The sequence below is a fragment of the Amia ocellicauda genome, chromosome 13 (genome assembly GCF_036373705.1).
Source record: "Amia ocellicauda isolate fAmiCal2 chromosome 13, fAmiCal2.hap1, whole genome shotgun sequence".
In the NCBI taxonomy this organism is placed as follows: domain Eukaryota; kingdom Metazoa; phylum Chordata; class Actinopteri; order Amiiformes; family Amiidae; genus Amia; species Amia ocellicauda.
In genome coordinates, this window is record NC_089862.1 from 3,177,113 (window position 1) to 3,196,603 (window position 19,491).

The following is a 19,491-nucleotide window of genomic DNA, read 5'->3' on the forward strand; positions in this document are numbered from 1 at the left end:
GCTGGTTTTTGTTCCAATCGAGCTCTCAACTACTTAATTGAACCCTTAATTGAACTAATAATTTCCTAAATCAGAGAATTTTAATTATTTTAAACAGTAGGGGTTTTAAGTTAAGTATAGAATTATATTAAAAAACCTATTGAAGAAACAACTATTTTCTTACACAATTTAAAAAGTAAAATCTAAGCAGATTGTTACTTCAATTAAGGTTCAATTAAGTAATTGAGAGCTTGGTTGGGTAAGGGGTCCTCCAGGACCAGTTTGGGAACCACTGATTTACAACATGCAAGACATCTACTCAGTCTTAAGCAACTTAGAGGGGAAAAGGGAAGGCTATACATTTTCTAAGCTTAGTTATTTCAAAAGCTGTGTATACATCATGAGAGGTGAGAGAACGAGTTTAAAAAAAAATTTATTGGACGTTAATTGGGGGTTAAAGACCTATCTTACAAGTGAAGAAGGGCTATCATTTGAAATGATTTATAACGAGTTTAATTTAAATTAATTTGTGTAGAACAATCCTATGATTGTTTCCAGTATGTAAATAGCAGTAGTAGTTTAAGTATTTGTATTGTATTTAAACCCAGTAATAGGATAGACTGATGCTACGTGATGACAAGTTCAGTTAAGTCCCCCCCCGGCCCAGCTTGGTCCCGGGCCAGCACTAGGTAAGGAGCAGGGCCAAAAATTCTTGCCAGTGGAAAAGGGGTATTAGGGCGTGGTTTGAGTTTGTCACTCACTCACCGCATTTCACCTCGATAGCTTTAAGGCGCCTCAAAAAGCTGGTCTAAATTGTCAACCGGCTCAGGGCCACTACATTTTGGAACGTTCATATATGAATCTCAATTGTGAACAGGGTCTATGTTGCATGTCCTGTGGCATATGCAACATAGACCCTGTTCAGCAAACTGGCAAACTTCATAGTTTTGCAAGCGGTTGTTGATGGAAACCCAGCCCCTACCACTTTATAAATTAAAACAGTCTAAAATGAAATGAATCATTTAGACCCTGCACCTCGAGAAACGCCAAAAGCGGAAAAAACTAATCATTGGCTTTGGAGTTGAGTAAAGAATCTGAGCTGAGTAATATAGGTTTGCACATGAGGAAGGTAAGGAGACTGTGATAAACACATGGTTTGGGTTTTGCAAAGTGTCTAGATGATGATGTATTTAAAACCTCTTATGCTGTTGAAGAATTTGACAAACTTTTTTGAATTAATTAAATAATGTGACTGCATCTGTTTGTCTTATTCCTTTTTCTTGGTTGCTGTCGAACAGGGCTGGGATGAAACCTGGTGATATAGTTGTGGAGATCAATGGGAAAACGGTGAAGACTGCAGAAGACATCTACAACACGGTGCTAACTTCAGACAGCATTAACATGGTTGTAAAACGAGGGCCTGATCTGCTCATGCTGCACATGACTCCTGAGTTTGTAGAGTGAAATATACAGGGCAGCACAGATGGCCTAACAAACAGGAAACCAGAAACCACACTGCCCTTGAAATGGAGCCTACACCGAGTTGCTTTCCCCACTCAAGGCTTTTTTCTCAATTTGTATGTATTAAAGGGTTATTTTAAGAAAATTACTTGAAAGAATATGGTATGAAAGGATGTGTTTTGCTCAGAAGTAATTATCAGACTGTGAGCCTTGGTGAATTTGATCAGTATTGCATTATAACTGTCTTACGACTCACTTCCTGCTCTCCTTTGTGTATGTAAATTGAGATTGAGAGAAACTGTACTGAACAAATGGTACTAGACTTGTATGTATGTATGTATGTATGTATGTGTGTGTGTGTGTATATATATATATATAATATATATATATATATATATATACACACATTCACAATATGATCTGATATTTAGAAATATTTTTCATATTTCCTCAGGTGTTATGGGAGTCCGAAGACTAGGCAGACCAAAAATTATTCTTAAAAATAAATTCCTGGCCTGTTGAGTGTTTGCCATGTATTGGAATATAATTTAAAATTGTCACACAATGCAAAACTACTATCAACTTTAGTTAAAATACATTTTTCTTTGTCATGGAAACCATGAAATTTAGTAGACAATAACTGTCCTTTACTCTGTATATTCTGCTCTACCCATTGGTTACCATAATGCACTTATTTTTATTTTATTTTTATTTACCATACAAACTCAGTTGCAGATCTCACTAAAATCATACAATTCCACTTTTTTTTTTACATTGTTTACATGTGTATACTCTTATTTACATAATCCTTCCCAATAAATTGTACTAATGCTCTTTTATCTAAAATGATTTTGCTTGCTTTTTCAGATGTGCATCAATGTGTATTGGGTATTGCAATGTTTAAAGAAATGTATTTCCTACTGGAGTATTTCAATGTACATGTAAAAATTGATAATGCTACTTGGACAAATAATGGTAATGTTAAAGATTTTAGCATTTTGCTGTATTTATCAAAGTAACTGTGAAAGTTTAAAGGTGTAATATAACAAGACTGCATATGTATACAAAACAAATGTGTTTTTTAATTAAATTTATTTTCACTTGAGAATTTAATTGGACCACATTTTGCACTAGAAATTACTCAAACATCATTTTCTTGGTACAAACAAAAAAATTGAAATGCTGACGATACTATGTGAGCAGATTTCAGTGCAGTGCTGTTCACCCGAGTCCACAGAGAAGGCCGCACCTTGGCACAGCAACTCGATCAGCATAGCAAGATCTACTTTAACAATCCCCTTTTTACCTCTCTAAACAGTCAGTTAATCAGTCCTTTCACTGATGTCCACTTTTTACTTCACTTATGTTTTGTAAGTCACCCTGGATAAGGGCATCTGCCAATAAATAAATAATAATGTCATACATTCTCCTTCTGACAGAAACATTGATGTCCTGTAGTTTCAAAAAAGTCATTACATATCTTAGGGATCGAAATATTTATAGACAATCTAAATTCTACAAGACCGTAGCTCTAACCTCTTGGATGATCTTAAACTGGTTCAACAGACAGTGAATGTAATGACAGTCTGTTGGAGAATGATATGCTGCTGGGGCTATAGTAAGTATAATAATCTATTGAGATCAATATATTAAATAAAGTCAAATTGAAATTCTAACCCATTCAGACAGGTCAAAGGTATTTTGTTACATTTATTTGGTGTAACCATTCTCAACACCCAGTTTGTTGTTACAACTGCCACATTATACTTTCAGGAAACAAGCCAGTTCATTGGGTAGGGTGTACTAATCCAATACCTATTTCAGTTCACACTTCAGTAGTAACACTTCAGTGAAAATGAAACCAGTTGGGGATCATCAGAAGAAGAAAACAGTTTTCATAGCCTGCAAATATTTGAATTTCCTTTTGCTAATTTACGCAGGTGGGTTATAGTGAATAAGGCTGTTCTTTTAGATGACTGTTTGAGGTCGTTCGCAGGAAAGAGTTTTCTTACACAGCCCTGGCTAATAAGGAAAACTCCAAATAAATTTACAGAATCTCCCAGGTAGAATTCAAGGGATGGGAAAGAATGTGCAGTCTTTCATTAAAGAAAAACCCAAATGTGAAAACCCATGAATGGTGTTTTTGATGTCCCATAATTAGATGCTGAACTTCAGGTGGGAGGGAAAACTTAAAAATAGACTTGTACTTGTGTCCAAAAAACACCCTAAAATGAACAACTAAACTTTGGTTTGAGAGAAAATGGTGTAACTGGAGTCAAATATAAATATCTACTGATTTAAAGTCATACATTCAAATACAATTTATTTTTTCTTCTGCTGTTCCACAATTTGAAGTATTTACAGTTGTAATTCAACCCTGATCTTTATTCAGAGGTACTCTTCAGGATGTACTTCTTTTGACATTAGCATCTATGATTGATAAATGTAACTTTAGGTCAGTAATGCACATTTCGGAGCACCTGAACAATACATTACTGAAAATGAAAAATAATGTGTTAACTGTTTTGAAGAGTTTATAAAATGAGCTGCTGAAGATGATTACTGTATTCCGAGTAAGACAGGATGGCAAACCTTGATGTGGTTTTAAAGGCCTATTAACTTCTCACACCTAGAGCATACAAATACAGTGTACAGTTACTGTTTCTAATCACGTTCACGTGGGGAATTCACTTTATGGAAATGGGTCGAGAGAGAGAGACTAATAGACCAAGAAAATAGTGTGATGTGTACCTGGAAACATTTAATCTGTGGTAGTGTCACATGGGAGAACCCCAGTGACACCAATATCAACTTTATTTTGGCATGAACAATATCAGAAGAGTACAGTCTCATAATTTCAATATATATCTGATTGGGGTGCTCTTCTCTTGTGGCTGGATTTAATTTTCCTATATATAAAGAAACAGTTCACTCTTCTGTTTAAGATGTCAGTGTGATGGACTGTTTATCCTTCAGATGTGAATGTTTTTTTATCTTGCAGATGGTGCACTCATTTTAAAGTTTTTTTTTTTTATCTCTGCTTGTGGGATTCATTCTGTTGTGATCACCATTTCTGAGTTATAACAAAACTAGATTGGGCCACCTGCGGTATCTGCAGAATTGTATTGGTATTACAGTTCAGGAAAGTTCAAAGTCAGTCAAAATAACCTAGTGAAAATTGCAGAGCCTTAGAAGACTATTTACTAACAAAAGTTAAGCCTTCATGTTGGCTGTGTACATACAAATTATACAAAATAAAACAAAACTGAAATAACAAATGCGTAGCATAAAATCCTAAATATTCATTTTCAGCTGGGATGCATATACAAAGCTGCCTCTGTTATGTAGTAAAGACATAAAAGGTCTATTTCAATAAGAAAGAGTCACTAAATATTCAAGTATATACTACATGGACAACTGGCATATTCACTTCTTAAAGCAGACACAATCCATTCTTATGGTTTAGGTTTAGCTATAGTACTGATGCTGCAGGACTGATTATCAGTTCATTGTATTTAATTTTTGAGAGTGTTGTTTTTTCATTAAAGTGTTTTTGTCTCTTCTGGGGGAACAATCAAATAGGTGGTAGGTTAGAAGTTATAACACAATTTTGGTGCCATTAATGCCCCAGGCTTTCTTGAGTTACTGTCTTTGACATCTCCAAGAGATACAGTTAAGAGATTTGGTTGTTGAGCTGTCCAGGGTACTGCTCAAACCTCCTCTCAGCCTCTTCACTGAAAGCATCACCTGATGAGAACAAATAAATGCATCAAGAAAGATTGGTCAGCCCCAGTCCTGACAGGAGACATTTCTACAAATCTTTACTTCTTATTAAACCTCTGTGGTCACACTATCATGTAAACCCTTTTATCTTGAGATGTAATAGCAAGTGTAACTTAGCCTGCCCCCTAATGTCATATAATTGTATTACAGCATCCATAACAAATATTATTTTCAGATCCATACTACATTAATCTCCCTCAAGGCTTTGTTAGGCCTTCTAGTTCTATTTGAAATACAAAATGATAAGTACTGTACAACATTGCAGCCATTAACTATTGGTCAAATTTCAAATCAAAGTCAAACTAAATGCCTAACCTGGTGGAAAGTTAACTTACTGGGCTGTTACATGAACAAAAAGTATAATTATATTGTGCTGTGCATAGGCCAAAGGCAAACATGAGCACCGAGTCCTTTACATAATGTACACAGCTGACGAATCAAAAGATAGATTTTACAATTTGTTTCTCTCAGTGGTGTCTTACCAATATGGCAGTTATGCAACCAAATCCGATGCCCATCGTATTTACAGTTACATTTCATTCCATTGTTGGTGAAGTCACTTTCGGCAACTTCATAGTTCGGGTTTATTACAATCTGCAAATTTCCCAACAAAATATATGAATACATAAATAAAAGTAAGACATAAACATTAAGAACAAGAATTACATTTGGGACAATCAATTCCATGGTGTTATTTCTCAAATTCAAGGTGAGTTTGAGTTTCCCCATCACTCTGATTCAACAAAATATTTTTTGCATTGCATTGGATCTTTTAGCTAAATACAAATACAGGACTTAGGCATAGCCAATAGAACAGCACCCTCGTGTGGTGAATGTGTGTGTGTGGGGGGTTGGGGGTCGGGGTGACAGGTGTAATTTGACATTACACACTTGAATATGTTCCAGTTATACAGTTTCTGTGAAACAATTACACTGAACCCATCAACATATTCCAAAACAGTCATCCGTTATTAACTATAATGAAAGTGCTCTGTAACACTGCCGTGGGACTACTTGCGATAAATTAAAGAGTTAAGATAGTATTTTTGCCTGTGTGCGCATCCTGCATGTCGAATCTACCCATATATAACTTGTAATTAATTGTCTGTGAATGTGTCTTTACCTTACATCACTTTCAAACAAATTAAGAAGTCTGTGTCACACTATCTTCATCAAAAATTGATTGTAAGCTTTAAGCTACAGTGTAGTGGACTATGTAACCCAGGCTGGTAACAGTAATGTAAGGCTGCAGAAAACCACTGTATTATCTCCTCATAGCGCAGAATCTTAAATGTTGTCTCCTAGGATATGGGGTATCTTCTTTTTTTTATCGACTCTGCTCATCTTCAAAGGTTACCTGCAATATGTAGTTCCCTGGTTTGACGTCTGTCATGTCAATCCACTGACAGTCGATATCATGGCGGTACAAATCCCAGCAGCCTACTGTGATGCCCTGTTCACCGAAGTTTGCACACTCGTATCGCTTAGAAACACCTTGGAAATGGATGGAGACACAAAGAGGCAAAAGATTTAACAGATGAATAACATCTGCATTCTGTCATTGAAACTATTGTGTTGAACACTGATTCAGCCTCAACAAAACGTTTCCAGATGTTGTAACCCCGTTAAAACAGATGTGTGTAGATGTTGGATTTATTTAAAGTTTACATTTATTTAAAAAAGTAAGTTTACTGTAGGCCAAATGAGTGTTAATCTCATACAATAATTTATGTTAGTATGCCATGTTAGTAAAAATCACTGTTGTCCAGTAGAAACTGGGACCATCTCTTCCAGGGTAGTCTTAGGGGCCTTTCACACCTACGGTTTGAAGAGTGGTTCAAGTTATTTTTGGAGACATATGTGAAACCTCTGATAATCACTTGATCGCAACAGGATGTGGATCAAACGAAATAGACTGAGACCACGCGGAAGGGGTGGTTTCAGTTAGTTTGAAAGGAAATTCAGTACATTTACAATATTGCTCTGACACTTTTCTGGCAATGTAAAAGCAAAAGCTGGAAACTAATTGCTCCACACAGCGAACCAAACTGCTGAAGTGACCATCCTCAAATGCAAAGGAACTGCCCAGCCTTGTTGCTTCACTGAAGATCCACAAAGTACTACCTGACAGTGTGGTACTTGCAAAATATATCAGAAAGATGCAATAATCTGTTGGTATGTTCCTTTTTTCGGTAGGATATACAATAAAAGCACCAAATAAAGGAATGGTAGAGCAAGACCACAACATGTAAAATATTCTCTATTTTTGAAAATGTTCTTAGACAGAACTTCCGCTTAAGTAAACAGTGCAATGTGACACCTATAACCAGTCTTAACTTAGGTCAGTTTTTATTAATACAGTCCCAGACCATCAGGTTTCTTGTAAGCACCTACCTTCCTGGCATTCTGTGTCCTCGAGACAGAAGCTAGCTTTGTGTCCGTCTGCCACTTTTGTGCCATTGACAGACAGAAGGTCATAGTGAGTAAAGATATCCATGCTGTGATAATGCCTGAAGAGTCAAGTACAGAAACATGACATTTTTCACTGACAAATACCAGGACCCATGCCCACTTCACCCATCTTTCAAAGATTCACTGCACTGGGTAATCTAGCAGTAGTGTACATGCTGACGAAATAGAACCACTAAAAGCATGTGTGCTTGGACTGACTTGGTCCAGTATCTCTGTATGTGTAAAGCTCTTATGATTAGTTTGATAGGAAAGGAGTAATTGCCTCGAAGCAGGTCTTCTCAGTGCTTTACACAGCCAGCTCTTTTCATTATTAATAGGCAATTACGTGAATAATGAATTGCTTGTTTCAAAATCCTGCCAGGCAATGGGTAGGAAATTCTGTGATTCTGAGATCCCCTGCCCCAGACAGCAGGGTGTTCCTTGGGTCCTGCATTTGTCAGCTAGCCACATATAACACATTTACACATATTCACACACTTTAAAATCAAATGCTTTCAATAAATTGAATCTGAAGCCCATAAAGTACAAAGCAGGATGTGGGTAGAATCCATGGTGCAAATACAGGGCACACCATGACTTGTTGTAAACCAGGAATGTCCCATATAAGGCTGTCAACATACTTCAGCAGCATTACTTATCGCAATAACATACTGACGTGCCCTGTCAGATCATCAACCTACAGCCCTACATTCCCATGGAAGGACAGTTTGAAGTGTGGTAGTGAACATCTGCATCTTGACAAATTCATTTTACACATATTTATACATCTCTTCTTTCTCTTTCTTTTTTTATATTCTGATAATATCCAGTGAATCATCAAACTTTATACAGGAAGAATCTTTTCGCATATACCAAAAAGTATGACATATTTTCCCAAGCAGGCTTATTGAAATCCATTTCTAGAAGATTAAATCAATTATGACCTCAGTTTTAAAGTGTTTGAAAATCATGAATATGGTGTATGTGGACAGAATCACCTGCACAATCCAAATAATCTCCAACAGTTATGATAAAACAATGGTATTTCAGGGGCATTTGTATGTCACCATAACAGGCTCATTTACATAATAAACCCTAATATATTAAGCACATAAAACACAAAGTTCTATTAAATGTACAAAAACTTCTGCCAATTGTGGCATTAATCAAATATATACACTGCAGTATGGCAGAAAAACAGACCAATGTCTACAGTAAACATTATTAGTTCTCAGAGACACAAGGCTGACTTAATACTTTGATTTCAGTGACAAACACACACACAAACACAAGGACGAAACAACGTTGGAGACCACAGAACTGATAAGAGTTTCCTAAGCATTAATCAACATGCTTCTCAGTATCACAAACACACATCTACCACAAACACAAGAAGGACAATAATGACCACAGCAACATGGAAACTCTGTCAACACAGTGACACAACACGTTCAACACAGTTAACCACAGTGGACTCATGCTTCAGTGATTCATGCTGATGAGTTATGCCCAGCCCCTCAAAGCAGCTCATGGGACAGACAGGTTAAGCACACACCAACAAGCCATGATTGACCCCCTATTTACCTATGACATTCATGCCACACCCAGGAGTGGCGGCCAGCCTTGGGGCGGAAGTCGGCCCGCCCAATATTGTGAATCTGCGAAGAGAAGCGGAGGAGGCGGCGGTGTCCGTATGGCCAGTTAGCCTTCGCGGCCGATTTAGAGAGGCAATTCTCCTCGGCAGCACAGTAGAGCATGTGCAGGGGCCGGTCCTCAATATAGACTGTCTGCTGGACCAGTGGGGCGTTCAGGATGAGGTCAGAGGCAGCTGGGAACAAACAGTGAGATATAAGAAAAAGCCAACACCAGTCAGGGGCAGTCTACCTGTTATTATTTGTAGCTTACCTGAGTCAAAAGATTGTTCATATTATTTCCCATAATAGTTATCTGTTTATTTATATTCAAACGGGAATAGGTTGACCCATTTAGTTACTAATGAGCTTTCCAACCCATAAACACGCACAAAAGAAAAATGCATCCATATTCAAGTATAAAAAAAGACAAAAGTAGGTTATTCAAATAACTAATATAAATACTTTATAAACACATCAATCTCTGAACATGATCTCATGCTTCTATGATCTGTACTTCAAGCAGAGAAAAGACTTCTCTTCACTCTCACTCACTCTCAGAGCAGATGACCCCAGCAGAGAAGCGTGTGGCGGCCTTTTGGCAGTTCACAGTAGGGTGATGCTGACAGAGACTCAGAGACATCTCGTCTCCTGTGCACTTCACTCCACTTATCACCATCTCTGTAACATTGCTGCTGTCCCAGTACCACGTTTCCTTGGCAAAAACAACACAGAGGTTAGGGAGACTGATATCTGATATCTGATAAGGGCATCTGCTAAGAAATAAATAATAGCAACAGAATTTAACAAATATTTTACAGAGGTATCCCTTATAGTCACAAGAGTTTTTCTTGCCATATGACCAAGGCACCTCGATTGTTAATTTGCACTGGCAAAATGAGTGGAAGCTAAATGTACAGCTGATTATTATGTTATTGTTTAACAGCCCACAACACACTGCAAACATAAATAGGTTAATGTACACTGTGCCTTTTCATTGGTCCTTGTGTGAGGTCTGAAATGACCCAAATGTATATAGCTGGAATCTCATGAAAAATTAGTTTGACAGCAAAAATTAGTTTGACAGCAAAAAAAACACAAAACTCACAGTACACCAATAGAGGATGCATAACATATAGCAATTTACCCATCAAAAAAAGCTAAAATGATTTAAAATGTGGGTGTATATTTGGTCTTGAAAATTGTTCAACTTACACTTTTTCTATATTATTTTGATGATTGCCAAAGTAAAAAGTACCAATTTACATATTATAAAAGAATATCTGCAAAAAGATCAAATGAATGTATATGACTCAATACTATGTGAAATATTTCAAGTATGAGTTCTGTACTCCAGGCTAACATAGCCACACTAATTGAAAATGATGAAATATTAGACCCCTATTCAGAAACATGCAGCCTGCCAGTGTCATCAAGTATTGAAAGGGCCATTATTTTCCTTTCTTTCCTAAAGTTATTTCTCTTTGCATGAATCTGAGGAGGATAATGACTGGTTTAGGTAATTACATTAAACATACTGTAACAGAGCCTTGCCATATTCAAAGGAGCAGCATTGACAGAGACAAAACACCACGCACAAAAGACGAAAACACAGAGGGGACCATATCTGGTAATTTTGCATTGCGTACCATGGTACGAAAGACTTATATTTATGCTTCTGCAAATATAGTAGGAATACTACATTTGAAGATTTCTAATTTTTCAGGCTCCGTACATAGCATATTACAATATTTTAAACATATTGCTTCATAAAGACAGAACATGAATACATATATGCTACTTATAGTGCCCCCTTAATTATGGAGTCTAATTATATGCAATATTATTAAGACCTGTTAAATGCATCATCATACTGGCATCTCAAATACTATCCTATATTAATATAAGTATGTATATAAATATGTTTTGTTTTTAATATGGATGTCTGAATAATGTAAAGAAAGGGTAAAGTCTTCTGAAGCTACAGATGAATAAACAATACATCTCAGTTCCCTGGAATGACTAGTTTGATCTTAGGTTCACCACATAAAAAAATCCCACTTCACCTGAACTAGCTGGTTACCATAAGCCCAGCTTTTGAAACCACACCAGATCAAACTTTCGTTTTGATACTCTTCAAAAGGGTATCACATCAATCCACGATTGCAGTTTGGTGAAAACCTGTACTTTCCAAGACAGTGGTGACAATGTCTTCAGTTTTTACAGTAGCAACAACAAACAAAACATTTGCAAACCTTCTGCAAATTTGGCAAGGTTCAAGATTCACCCTTATGTAAATCACCTGCCATCCCTTCCACAAAACTATGTATTGAGACCTTCTTATTTTAGACAAACATTTAATTCTGTATTTATTTATTTATTTATTTATTTATTTATATTTTTGATTACTTAAACTGATTTGGAACAATTGTGTATTTTAAAATGGAACGTTGTACATTTTCCAGAAGTTGTTTTTTCTTCGTTTTGTTTTTGTTTTCTCTGACCAAAGAAGAAAAGAAAAATAGGAATAGAAAAGACACAAGGTGGTTGTGGTTGGGGCAGATTGTAGGAACTGTACTTCTCTGCAGTGGGTGCAGTGTGAACGTGCTGCACCTCTAACCACAGTCTCACTTACTGTTATTGCATGCAGGGAATATCCGAGCCCTAGCTGTCGGCATGCTACCATTGCCTCTTTAGTCGTCCAGCCGTCACTGCAAACAGTGCCCCACTTCGACCCCCTCTTAATCTCCACTCTGCCTTCATATGTAGACCGTCCACCAACAATCCGGATCTGTAGGAAAGCCCTGCAGGACGTCAGCATGCAAGAGCACTGACTGCTGCCCACAACTTCCCGTATCTTTAGGCCCATTGTCTAGTTATCCAGTCACCATGTACTACAATGTATTATACACGTCAACTCAATGATTGAGATCTCTTAACCAAGAGCTTTTATTTACCAGACTCACATAGCCAGCTGTATACTTTTGCTGTTGTAGTTGCTGCTGCTACTGCTGCTGCTGCTGCTGAGGCTGAAAGAAGCAGTTAGGTCGCATAATACGAGGCAGGGTAGCCAAGGCAACTAAGTACCTACTTGCAGGCCATGGTTAGCGAATCCCAGCCCTAGCTGACGGCAGACCACCATAGCCTCCCGGGTACCCCAGCCTTCTCCACAAATGATCCCCCAGCTCTCAGTGCCATTGTTATCCACTGTCACCACCTCCACTCTGCCCTCGTAGCGTGTGCGCCCACCAGTCAGCCGAATCTGTGCACCGCCAGACAAAACGGTGCCAGGTTAAGGGTTAGACAGCAGCACTGGGGCTTCCCAGCAGAGGAGACCAGCCTCAGATTTAAACATGGCTTGGCTGAGGCTCACCATCAATATGTGCAGCTTTTGCTCACTGTTCAATTGAAATAGTGTGAAAACTCAGTTTGGTTCCAGCGGATAATTTTGCATCTGGTCCGATTTTCTATCAATCCTATCAATCCAATACTGCATTTTTTCCTTTCTTTCTTTACAGTTTTGCAAACTGCAAACAGAGAATAGTAAGAGCCTTTAAACCCAGACTTCAGAGCTACCACAGGCATTGGGTAAAGGTCTGTGTTTGATACACTGTCATCTCCTCTAAGTGTGTAACCAAGCATGTTTAAAATAAAATGTTTGAAAAGCTTTATAGTATACTAGTATACATTATACATTTCAGTATACATTTTTAATAAGTGTTAATCATTATTGGGTGTATGATACAGAAAATATTTCCACTTATCTTATTAAGGATATCAGAAATATTTTCTTCCTTATTAGAATTTGAATTCTAAATACCGTGACTCATACACTGAAGTCAGTATCTTGAAGCATAACTGTCAGCGCATTATGTCTGTACATGAACATGAAACTGATTTTGTTTTCCCACAGTTGTAACTGTAGTTAAGGGATGTGCATTTTGCCATTGGTGAAACAGTCACAGAATGAATCATAACATTTGAGCAAATTAGAACATTGAGTAATTTGTCACAGAAAAACTAAGATTCTGAGCAAGGAATGAGTGGATATTTGTGTCAATATAAAAGTAAAACTTTTGTTTTTGCAATGTTTACCCAAAAATCCTGAAAAGAAAAGGTCACTATTTTAAAAACATCCATGCAGGGGAAATACCAAGTTGTAGCAAGGTGTTATTGTTTTGATTTAGAGAACCATATTCAAGTATTTTGAATTATAAAATGGAAGTTTCAGTCATAGATTGTTTCTTTTTTTAGTCAACTGCTTCATTGCTTGCAACATGAACAAGCCTGAACACATCTTTGTAACGTTTGAGATTGATATTTCATTCAAAAACAAATAATATTTGGCATAACATATCATCTGAACACCTCAGTGGATTCAGTGGATTGGGTGATTTTAAGTTAGTCACAAAAAAGTCCACTCTTAAGGAAAACAATGTTCCTTATGCCCAACTCTTATATGTAAGTTTGAAGAAAGCATGCCTTATTATTTCTAGTCGATAAGCCTGTCAGCCTTTGTTGGGATAAGGTAGTGATATTACCAAAACCTCAGATGAGTAAAAGAGTAGCTTATGTATATTAAGAAAGACTATAGCATTGTCTGTTCTATTTCAGTTTACAGTTATAAACCTATAATAGTTATCATCATAGTTTCAGATTATTGTTGTTGTGTTGTGTGTTGTTGTGTACTACTACTACTACTACTACTACTACTACTACTACTACTACTACTACTACTACTACTAATAATAATAATAATAATAATAATAATAATAGTTCTGGTTTTCTTTGCCTAAGCCCCGTTGAGGAACACAACTCAACATCTGAGATAATGGTAATATTTACAGCTAGTATGTCAGAACATGATTTACCAGAAAAACTAATTCTGTAATAAGCAAATTATTCTGATATACAAAATTGCTTTGTTGCTATAGCTCTGTGGAAATTAGGCATTATAGCTTTGAAGCACATATGAAGTTATTGATACTGTATAATCACCTGTGCTCAGTGTGCTCAGGGCTGATTATATTAACTGTTTTCTGAAAAAATGAATAAGCTGATGCATTAAAAAAAAAAAAAAAATGACATAATACATGGGCTGAGATTCTCTTTGTTTGAGGCTGTATCAGCAGACAGTTTCCATAGTGACAGTCTAGTTTTCTGCACACAGTGATATTTAAATATAATGAACATCTGATAATTTTTTCCTATCTGTTTTGACAAACACTATATCTCCCCTTTTACTTTTCCAAGTCACCATGTATTACTTTGAAACATGTGCACCAGATCTGAGTCAGCAAATGTAAGTGCACATAGCAGCTGTAACATAACTGGCGACCATACAGACTTACCATTAACTGATTCTAAAGCTGTAAAATAATGTTTTGATCCGACCTAAACTCCAATTACAGGTTTTACACTTTTAGAATCACTTCTTACAAACAGAATTGACAACTATGAAGGAGCTGGCTTCTGACCGTGTTTTCGTAGGCCATGTACGGAATGTTGCATTTGATGGAAGCATCCTCCGCATGCTGACAGTCTTCAGATGTAATGTTCTTGAACTGGCAGTCCCAGATGGACTTCTCCTGGCCGTTGCAGTTAACTTCATTCATGTGGATGGGACCCATACCTTTGCAGGAGACAGAAAGGAAATCATCATTACTTGGCCAAGTCTGTTCCTGGAGAGCCACAGTCCTGCAGAACATACAGCTCTCTCTAAATCATCAATCGCTGGATACCTTGAATGTATGTACATTGAGACTAATTAAGCCCAACATTTGGCTTAATTAAGCAGTTTAATGATTTGGATAAAACAAAAAGCAGAAGGTACTGCAGCTCTCATGGACGAGGGTTGTCCACAAGACTGTTAGAGTTGTGTTCTGTAAGGTTGTTGTTGATTTTATTAGGTAAATCTGAATATACTCTAATGCACTAACATTGAGACTAACTTTCACTCTACCTAAGTCCTTACCCTTAGGCACCCAAGACTCATGTAAGATATTCTGAGGTACAGCATATTCCTCTACCATGGACGATTCTCTACATGGGAGCCTGTGTCTCCTAACAGCCTGCAGTTTAGCCATTCACATCCATACATGGTCTGAAACAGTGCTTAATTTGTAAATCTGAAGATGCCAGAACTATAAAATATACAAACTGAACAAAGGAGAGAAGGAAGATAGAAAAATAAGAAGGAGAAGAAAAAGTAGGACAGGAGGAAGAAGAGAGACGACACACCAGGCTGTCTACTGCTGACAAGACTGACCACAGTTGCTCTGTGAGAGGAGAAGAGGAGAATAGCGTATTATCCATTCTTATTATGTTTTAGAAATATAATCAAATGATATAGGAACATTAATTCTGTCACAAAAAATGATTATTGTACACCTGTGACTTGACTGCGTCTTCAGCGGAAATAATATGAGCTTAAGTTCTATTGTTATACAGCTTGTTTGGAAATCATACACTCAAATGTACATAATAAAGGTGTCTGTTTTGGCAATCAAACTCAGGACCCACTCTGTCCCCTGGTTTTCATTCAGATTGAGTGAACTAACCTACGTTAAATGTGGTGTTGCCAAGGCATTGTAGGCTGCCCTGTTAAATCTATCTAAAAAACCTTTGATAGGGTACCCAATTAATGATGCTTTAGTTCTACTCTAGACTGATAGAAATTCATATAATGCCAAAGAAGAAGAAAAAAGGAATAATAATATAGAATTTGATTATGCATCTGTGAAAAAATAAGCGTTTTGGTTGATTGAAGAAAGAAAGAAAAAAAAAGAATACCCTGGCTTATGGATGTGTGCAAATATAAAGGAAATTCATTTTCTATGATTTTTCTGGCTAACTGGCTCTGCTGTCTGCCCTAGTCCAACTCAGAATAGGCCTCTTGTTCCAGGGGTAGGCCAGATCTTGCCCTTGAGAAACTGACATACCTGTGGTCTCACCTAAGAGAATGTTTTCACAAAAAATATTCCACGGAAAAATCCCATAAATTGGAAGCAATAAAGGTATTTTCTTTTGGCATGCTACATGAAATGTTCAGAATCAAAGTTGTCATAATTGAAATGCATAAAGCCCTTAGTCACATAGCTGTAGCTTAATAAATAAAAATGAAGGAACATTTCAAATGAGAGCCCTGCCAAGACAAGATTTATTGAGAACCTATTATGCTTAAAAGGACACTCGTGATACTGTACCACATACTGTACTGGCTTTTTTAAACAATGTTGTTTACTTGACTGGACTCTCGGGCAAGGCAGCTGAGAAGTCGCTCAAAAGTATCGCTTTTTCTCGCGCGTTTCCTATTTTAGTTAAGTTACATTGATTGTGTACATGGTTTGTTGTTTAGCTACGAATTGTATATCTTGCACCTGTTTTATAGTAAGGGCAGTGACTGTTTGTTAGTGAATTTAGCCAGTTACTTAGCGTACTTGACACGCTCTGTCTGCAATCAGAAGCATTACACTGTAGGCTGTGATTATTTAGCATTTGTGTAACATTACTACGAGCTATTGTTCAGTGTAACTGCGTGTGTCTGGCACTGTCTTTGTCTGTATTCAGATATTAAGCGGCCATTAATTGTGCTATTAGCAGTCCTGCGTGGGAGGGAGGGCCATCCTGACCAGCCTTGTGTCATTCAACGCAACACAGGTGTGCACTGTCCTAATTAGTTACAGGTGTCGTATTTAACCGCCCCCTACACCTCTGCGCCAGCAGTCAGCGCCAACAGTTTTCAGTGCCCCCCTTCTGAAGTGCCCGCAAACTCTTCTCCACCTTCTCCTCCCTCCTTGCCCCCGCTCCCCCTCCTCCTCCCTCATCACTCACTGCTGATGATTTCGCCTCTTTCTTCTCCTCCAAGATTGCAGACATCTGCAGGCTCTTCAATACTCCACCCCCATCTCACATAACACCCAAACTTCCCTCCGATTAAGCTTCCTTTTCTTCATTCTCACCTCTCTCAGAGGCTGAAGTTTCTGCTCTCCTCCTACGTCACAAACCTACAACGTGTGCCCTGGACCCTCTCCCTTCTCGCCTCTTCCAAGCGACCACTCCCGATCTCCCCTTCATCTCCTCTCTCCTCAACTCCTCACTCCTCTCTGGCTGTTTCCCCTCTGCATTTAAACAAGCTGCTGTCATCCCACTACTCAAGAAACCAATCCTTGACGACACCTCTCCTCAGAGCTACCGCCCTGTCTCCCTACTCCCCTTCCTCTCAAAGACTCTCGAGTGGGTGGTCCACCGTCAGCTCTCTGACTTTCTGTCCCAACACTCACTCCTTGATCCTCTGCAATCTGGCTTCCGCACAGCTCACTCCACTGAGACTGCTGTCCTGGCTGTCACTGACTCCCTCAGCTGTGCTCGGGCGGCCTCCCTCTCCTCAGTCCTCATCCTCCTTGACCTCTCCGCAGCATTTGACACCGTTGATCACTCCATCCTCCTCTCCTGCCTCGCTGACCTCGGAATCTCTGGGACTGCTCATACCTGGTTCTCCTCCTACCTCAGCGACCGAGTGACATGGCGAGGCTCCTCATCCACCCCCAACCTCTCCTCACAGGCGTTCCCCAAGGCTCCGTCCTGGGCCCGTTCCTGTTCTCTCTCTACACTCGCTCCCTGGGCCCCCTCATCGCATCTCATGGTTTCTCCTACCACTTCTACGCTGATGATGCCGAGATCTTCTTTTCCCTCTTCCGACCCTCTCATCCCCTCTCGCATCTCTTCCTGCTTGTCTGCCATTTCCGCTTGGATGCATTCGCACCACCTCAAGCTCAACCTCTCCAAATCAGATCTCCTGTTTTTCCCCCACTCTTCCTCACCTTCTGCTGACCTCCCCATCTCGATCCCCTTGGAATCCATCACACTCTCTCCTTCTTCTTCCGCTAAAAATCTATTCATAGTAGTATTAAGTTTTTAAATCGATAGGTTCAAATAGGATAGGATAGGATGCAACCCCAGTTATCTGAGAAAGGAAGCAGGGGGAGGGGTTTTAACTTGTTTCCGTTGGAACTTAATCGAAACATCTTTCTATCAATGCTGCCTATAAGTCCGGGTGTCAGTCACTCACACAGTCCCCTTCCTGTTTCCTGTTTGTATATAACATCACGCACACACAGGAATTTCCTCTTTGCCAGGAGGCTTGGACTCCCACATGACCCTGCAATCCTTGGCGAAACCTAACGTTATCTTTCGAATTGGAAGCACTGCCCAAGGGGGAGGGGTTACTGTATAAGCAAACTCTCGTAAGGGAGGAGACAGCGAGCTGGTAAGGTCCCTGCCCAAGGCATACTTACCTGCTAGGGGGGCCTCGCTGAAGCAGCTCTACACAGAGGCCACAGGAGCCCCCTGGGGCCACATCTGGGCTGCCCAGAAATGAAGACCCCAGTCACATTGTACTGGGAACAGGGACGGTTTTACCCAATGGGTTACATGGGCTGGAGCCCAGGGCCCCACCTCCTAATCTTTTTTTTTATTAGATTGTGGAATAAACGTGTTTTATATGAGAACAAATGGTTTTCATAAAATATTTTGCGCCTTTCTAGTATGTTGAACATCAACTCACGTTTAAAATCTGACACCTGGCCAAGCTAAATAAATAAAAAAATAAAAAAAGAATAACCTCTCTGCCAACATCAGCAGCTTGCATTGGCAAACCAGAATTCGGTCACACTTGAAATTGAAACGCTATCAACAACATGTCTTGAAAGTGGAACCAGAAAATGCTTTCTTAAAAAAAAAACTAAAAAAAACATGAAACCAGAGTTTAAGGATGACAGAGTTCACTGTATGAAGAGAAAACAGACTCAGAGGAACCTGACTGTATTTTGTCAGAAAGAGTCAAATTTCACAATGAGGTATATTTTGCAATGGTTGATAAATTGAACTTAAGATTTAAAACACAGACATGATGCACACAAGACACATGTGCACAATTTGGTTTCTTGATGAATCTAGGGTCTGACGGTGAGCTACAATCTGCGGCCCTCAAATTACAAACCACTATGATTTACATGATGACTTTGCTGAAGAATTGTGTCAGTTTGTCTATTTTACAAAGGACATGAGTGATACTTCACCGATACATTTTATCCAAACCCTGTGGGAGAAACAGGTTCAGTGGCTATTTACATGCTGAGAATTTCACCAAACCGAATTAATTTGTTCTGATTGAAGATTGCTGTGC

The 19,491-nt window shown here is 38.6% G+C and overlaps 2 protein-coding genes across 7 annotated transcripts in view; one reads left to right on the forward strand and one right to left on the reverse strand.

Moving 5' to 3' along the window:
* Nucleotides 1–2,274, forward strand: part of LOC136766314 (serine protease HTRA2, mitochondrial) — a 33,431-nt gene extending 31,157 nt beyond the window's left edge. The window contains exon 8 of the mRNA XM_066719713.1: nt 1,278–2,274. Coding sequence (XP_066575810.1) covers nt 1,278–1,443 — 166 coding nt within the window. The 3' untranslated portion in view covers nt 1,444–2,274. The remainder of the gene's footprint in view (nt 1–1,277) is intronic.
* Nucleotides 2,275–4,181: 1,907 nt separating this feature from the next.
* loxl3a (lysyl oxidase-like 3a) overlaps nt 4,182–19,491 on the reverse strand; it is a 56,972-nt gene continuing 41,662 nt past the window's right edge. For 3 of the 6 annotated variants that reach the window (XM_066719709.1, XM_066719708.1, XM_066719707.1), the window contains 9 exons: nt 14,783–14,937; nt 12,397–12,567; nt 11,941–12,096; nt 9,861–10,020; nt 9,259–9,502; nt 7,618–7,733; nt 6,581–6,717; nt 5,706–5,817; nt 4,182–5,187 (listed from right to left, as the gene is read on the reverse strand). In XM_066719709.1, coding sequence (XP_066575806.1) covers nt 5,114–5,187; nt 5,706–5,817; nt 6,581–6,717; nt 7,618–7,733; nt 9,259–9,502; nt 9,861–10,020; nt 11,941–12,096; nt 12,397–12,567; nt 14,783–14,937 — 1,325 coding nt within the window. In that variant the 3' untranslated portion in view covers nt 4,182–5,113. The remainder of the gene's footprint in view (nt 5,188–5,705; nt 5,818–6,580; nt 6,718–7,617; nt 7,734–9,258; nt 9,503–9,860; nt 10,021–11,940; nt 12,097–12,396; nt 12,568–14,782; nt 14,938–19,491) is intronic. The other 3 variants (XM_066719712.1, XM_066719710.1, XM_066719711.1) reach the window with 2 other exon arrangements.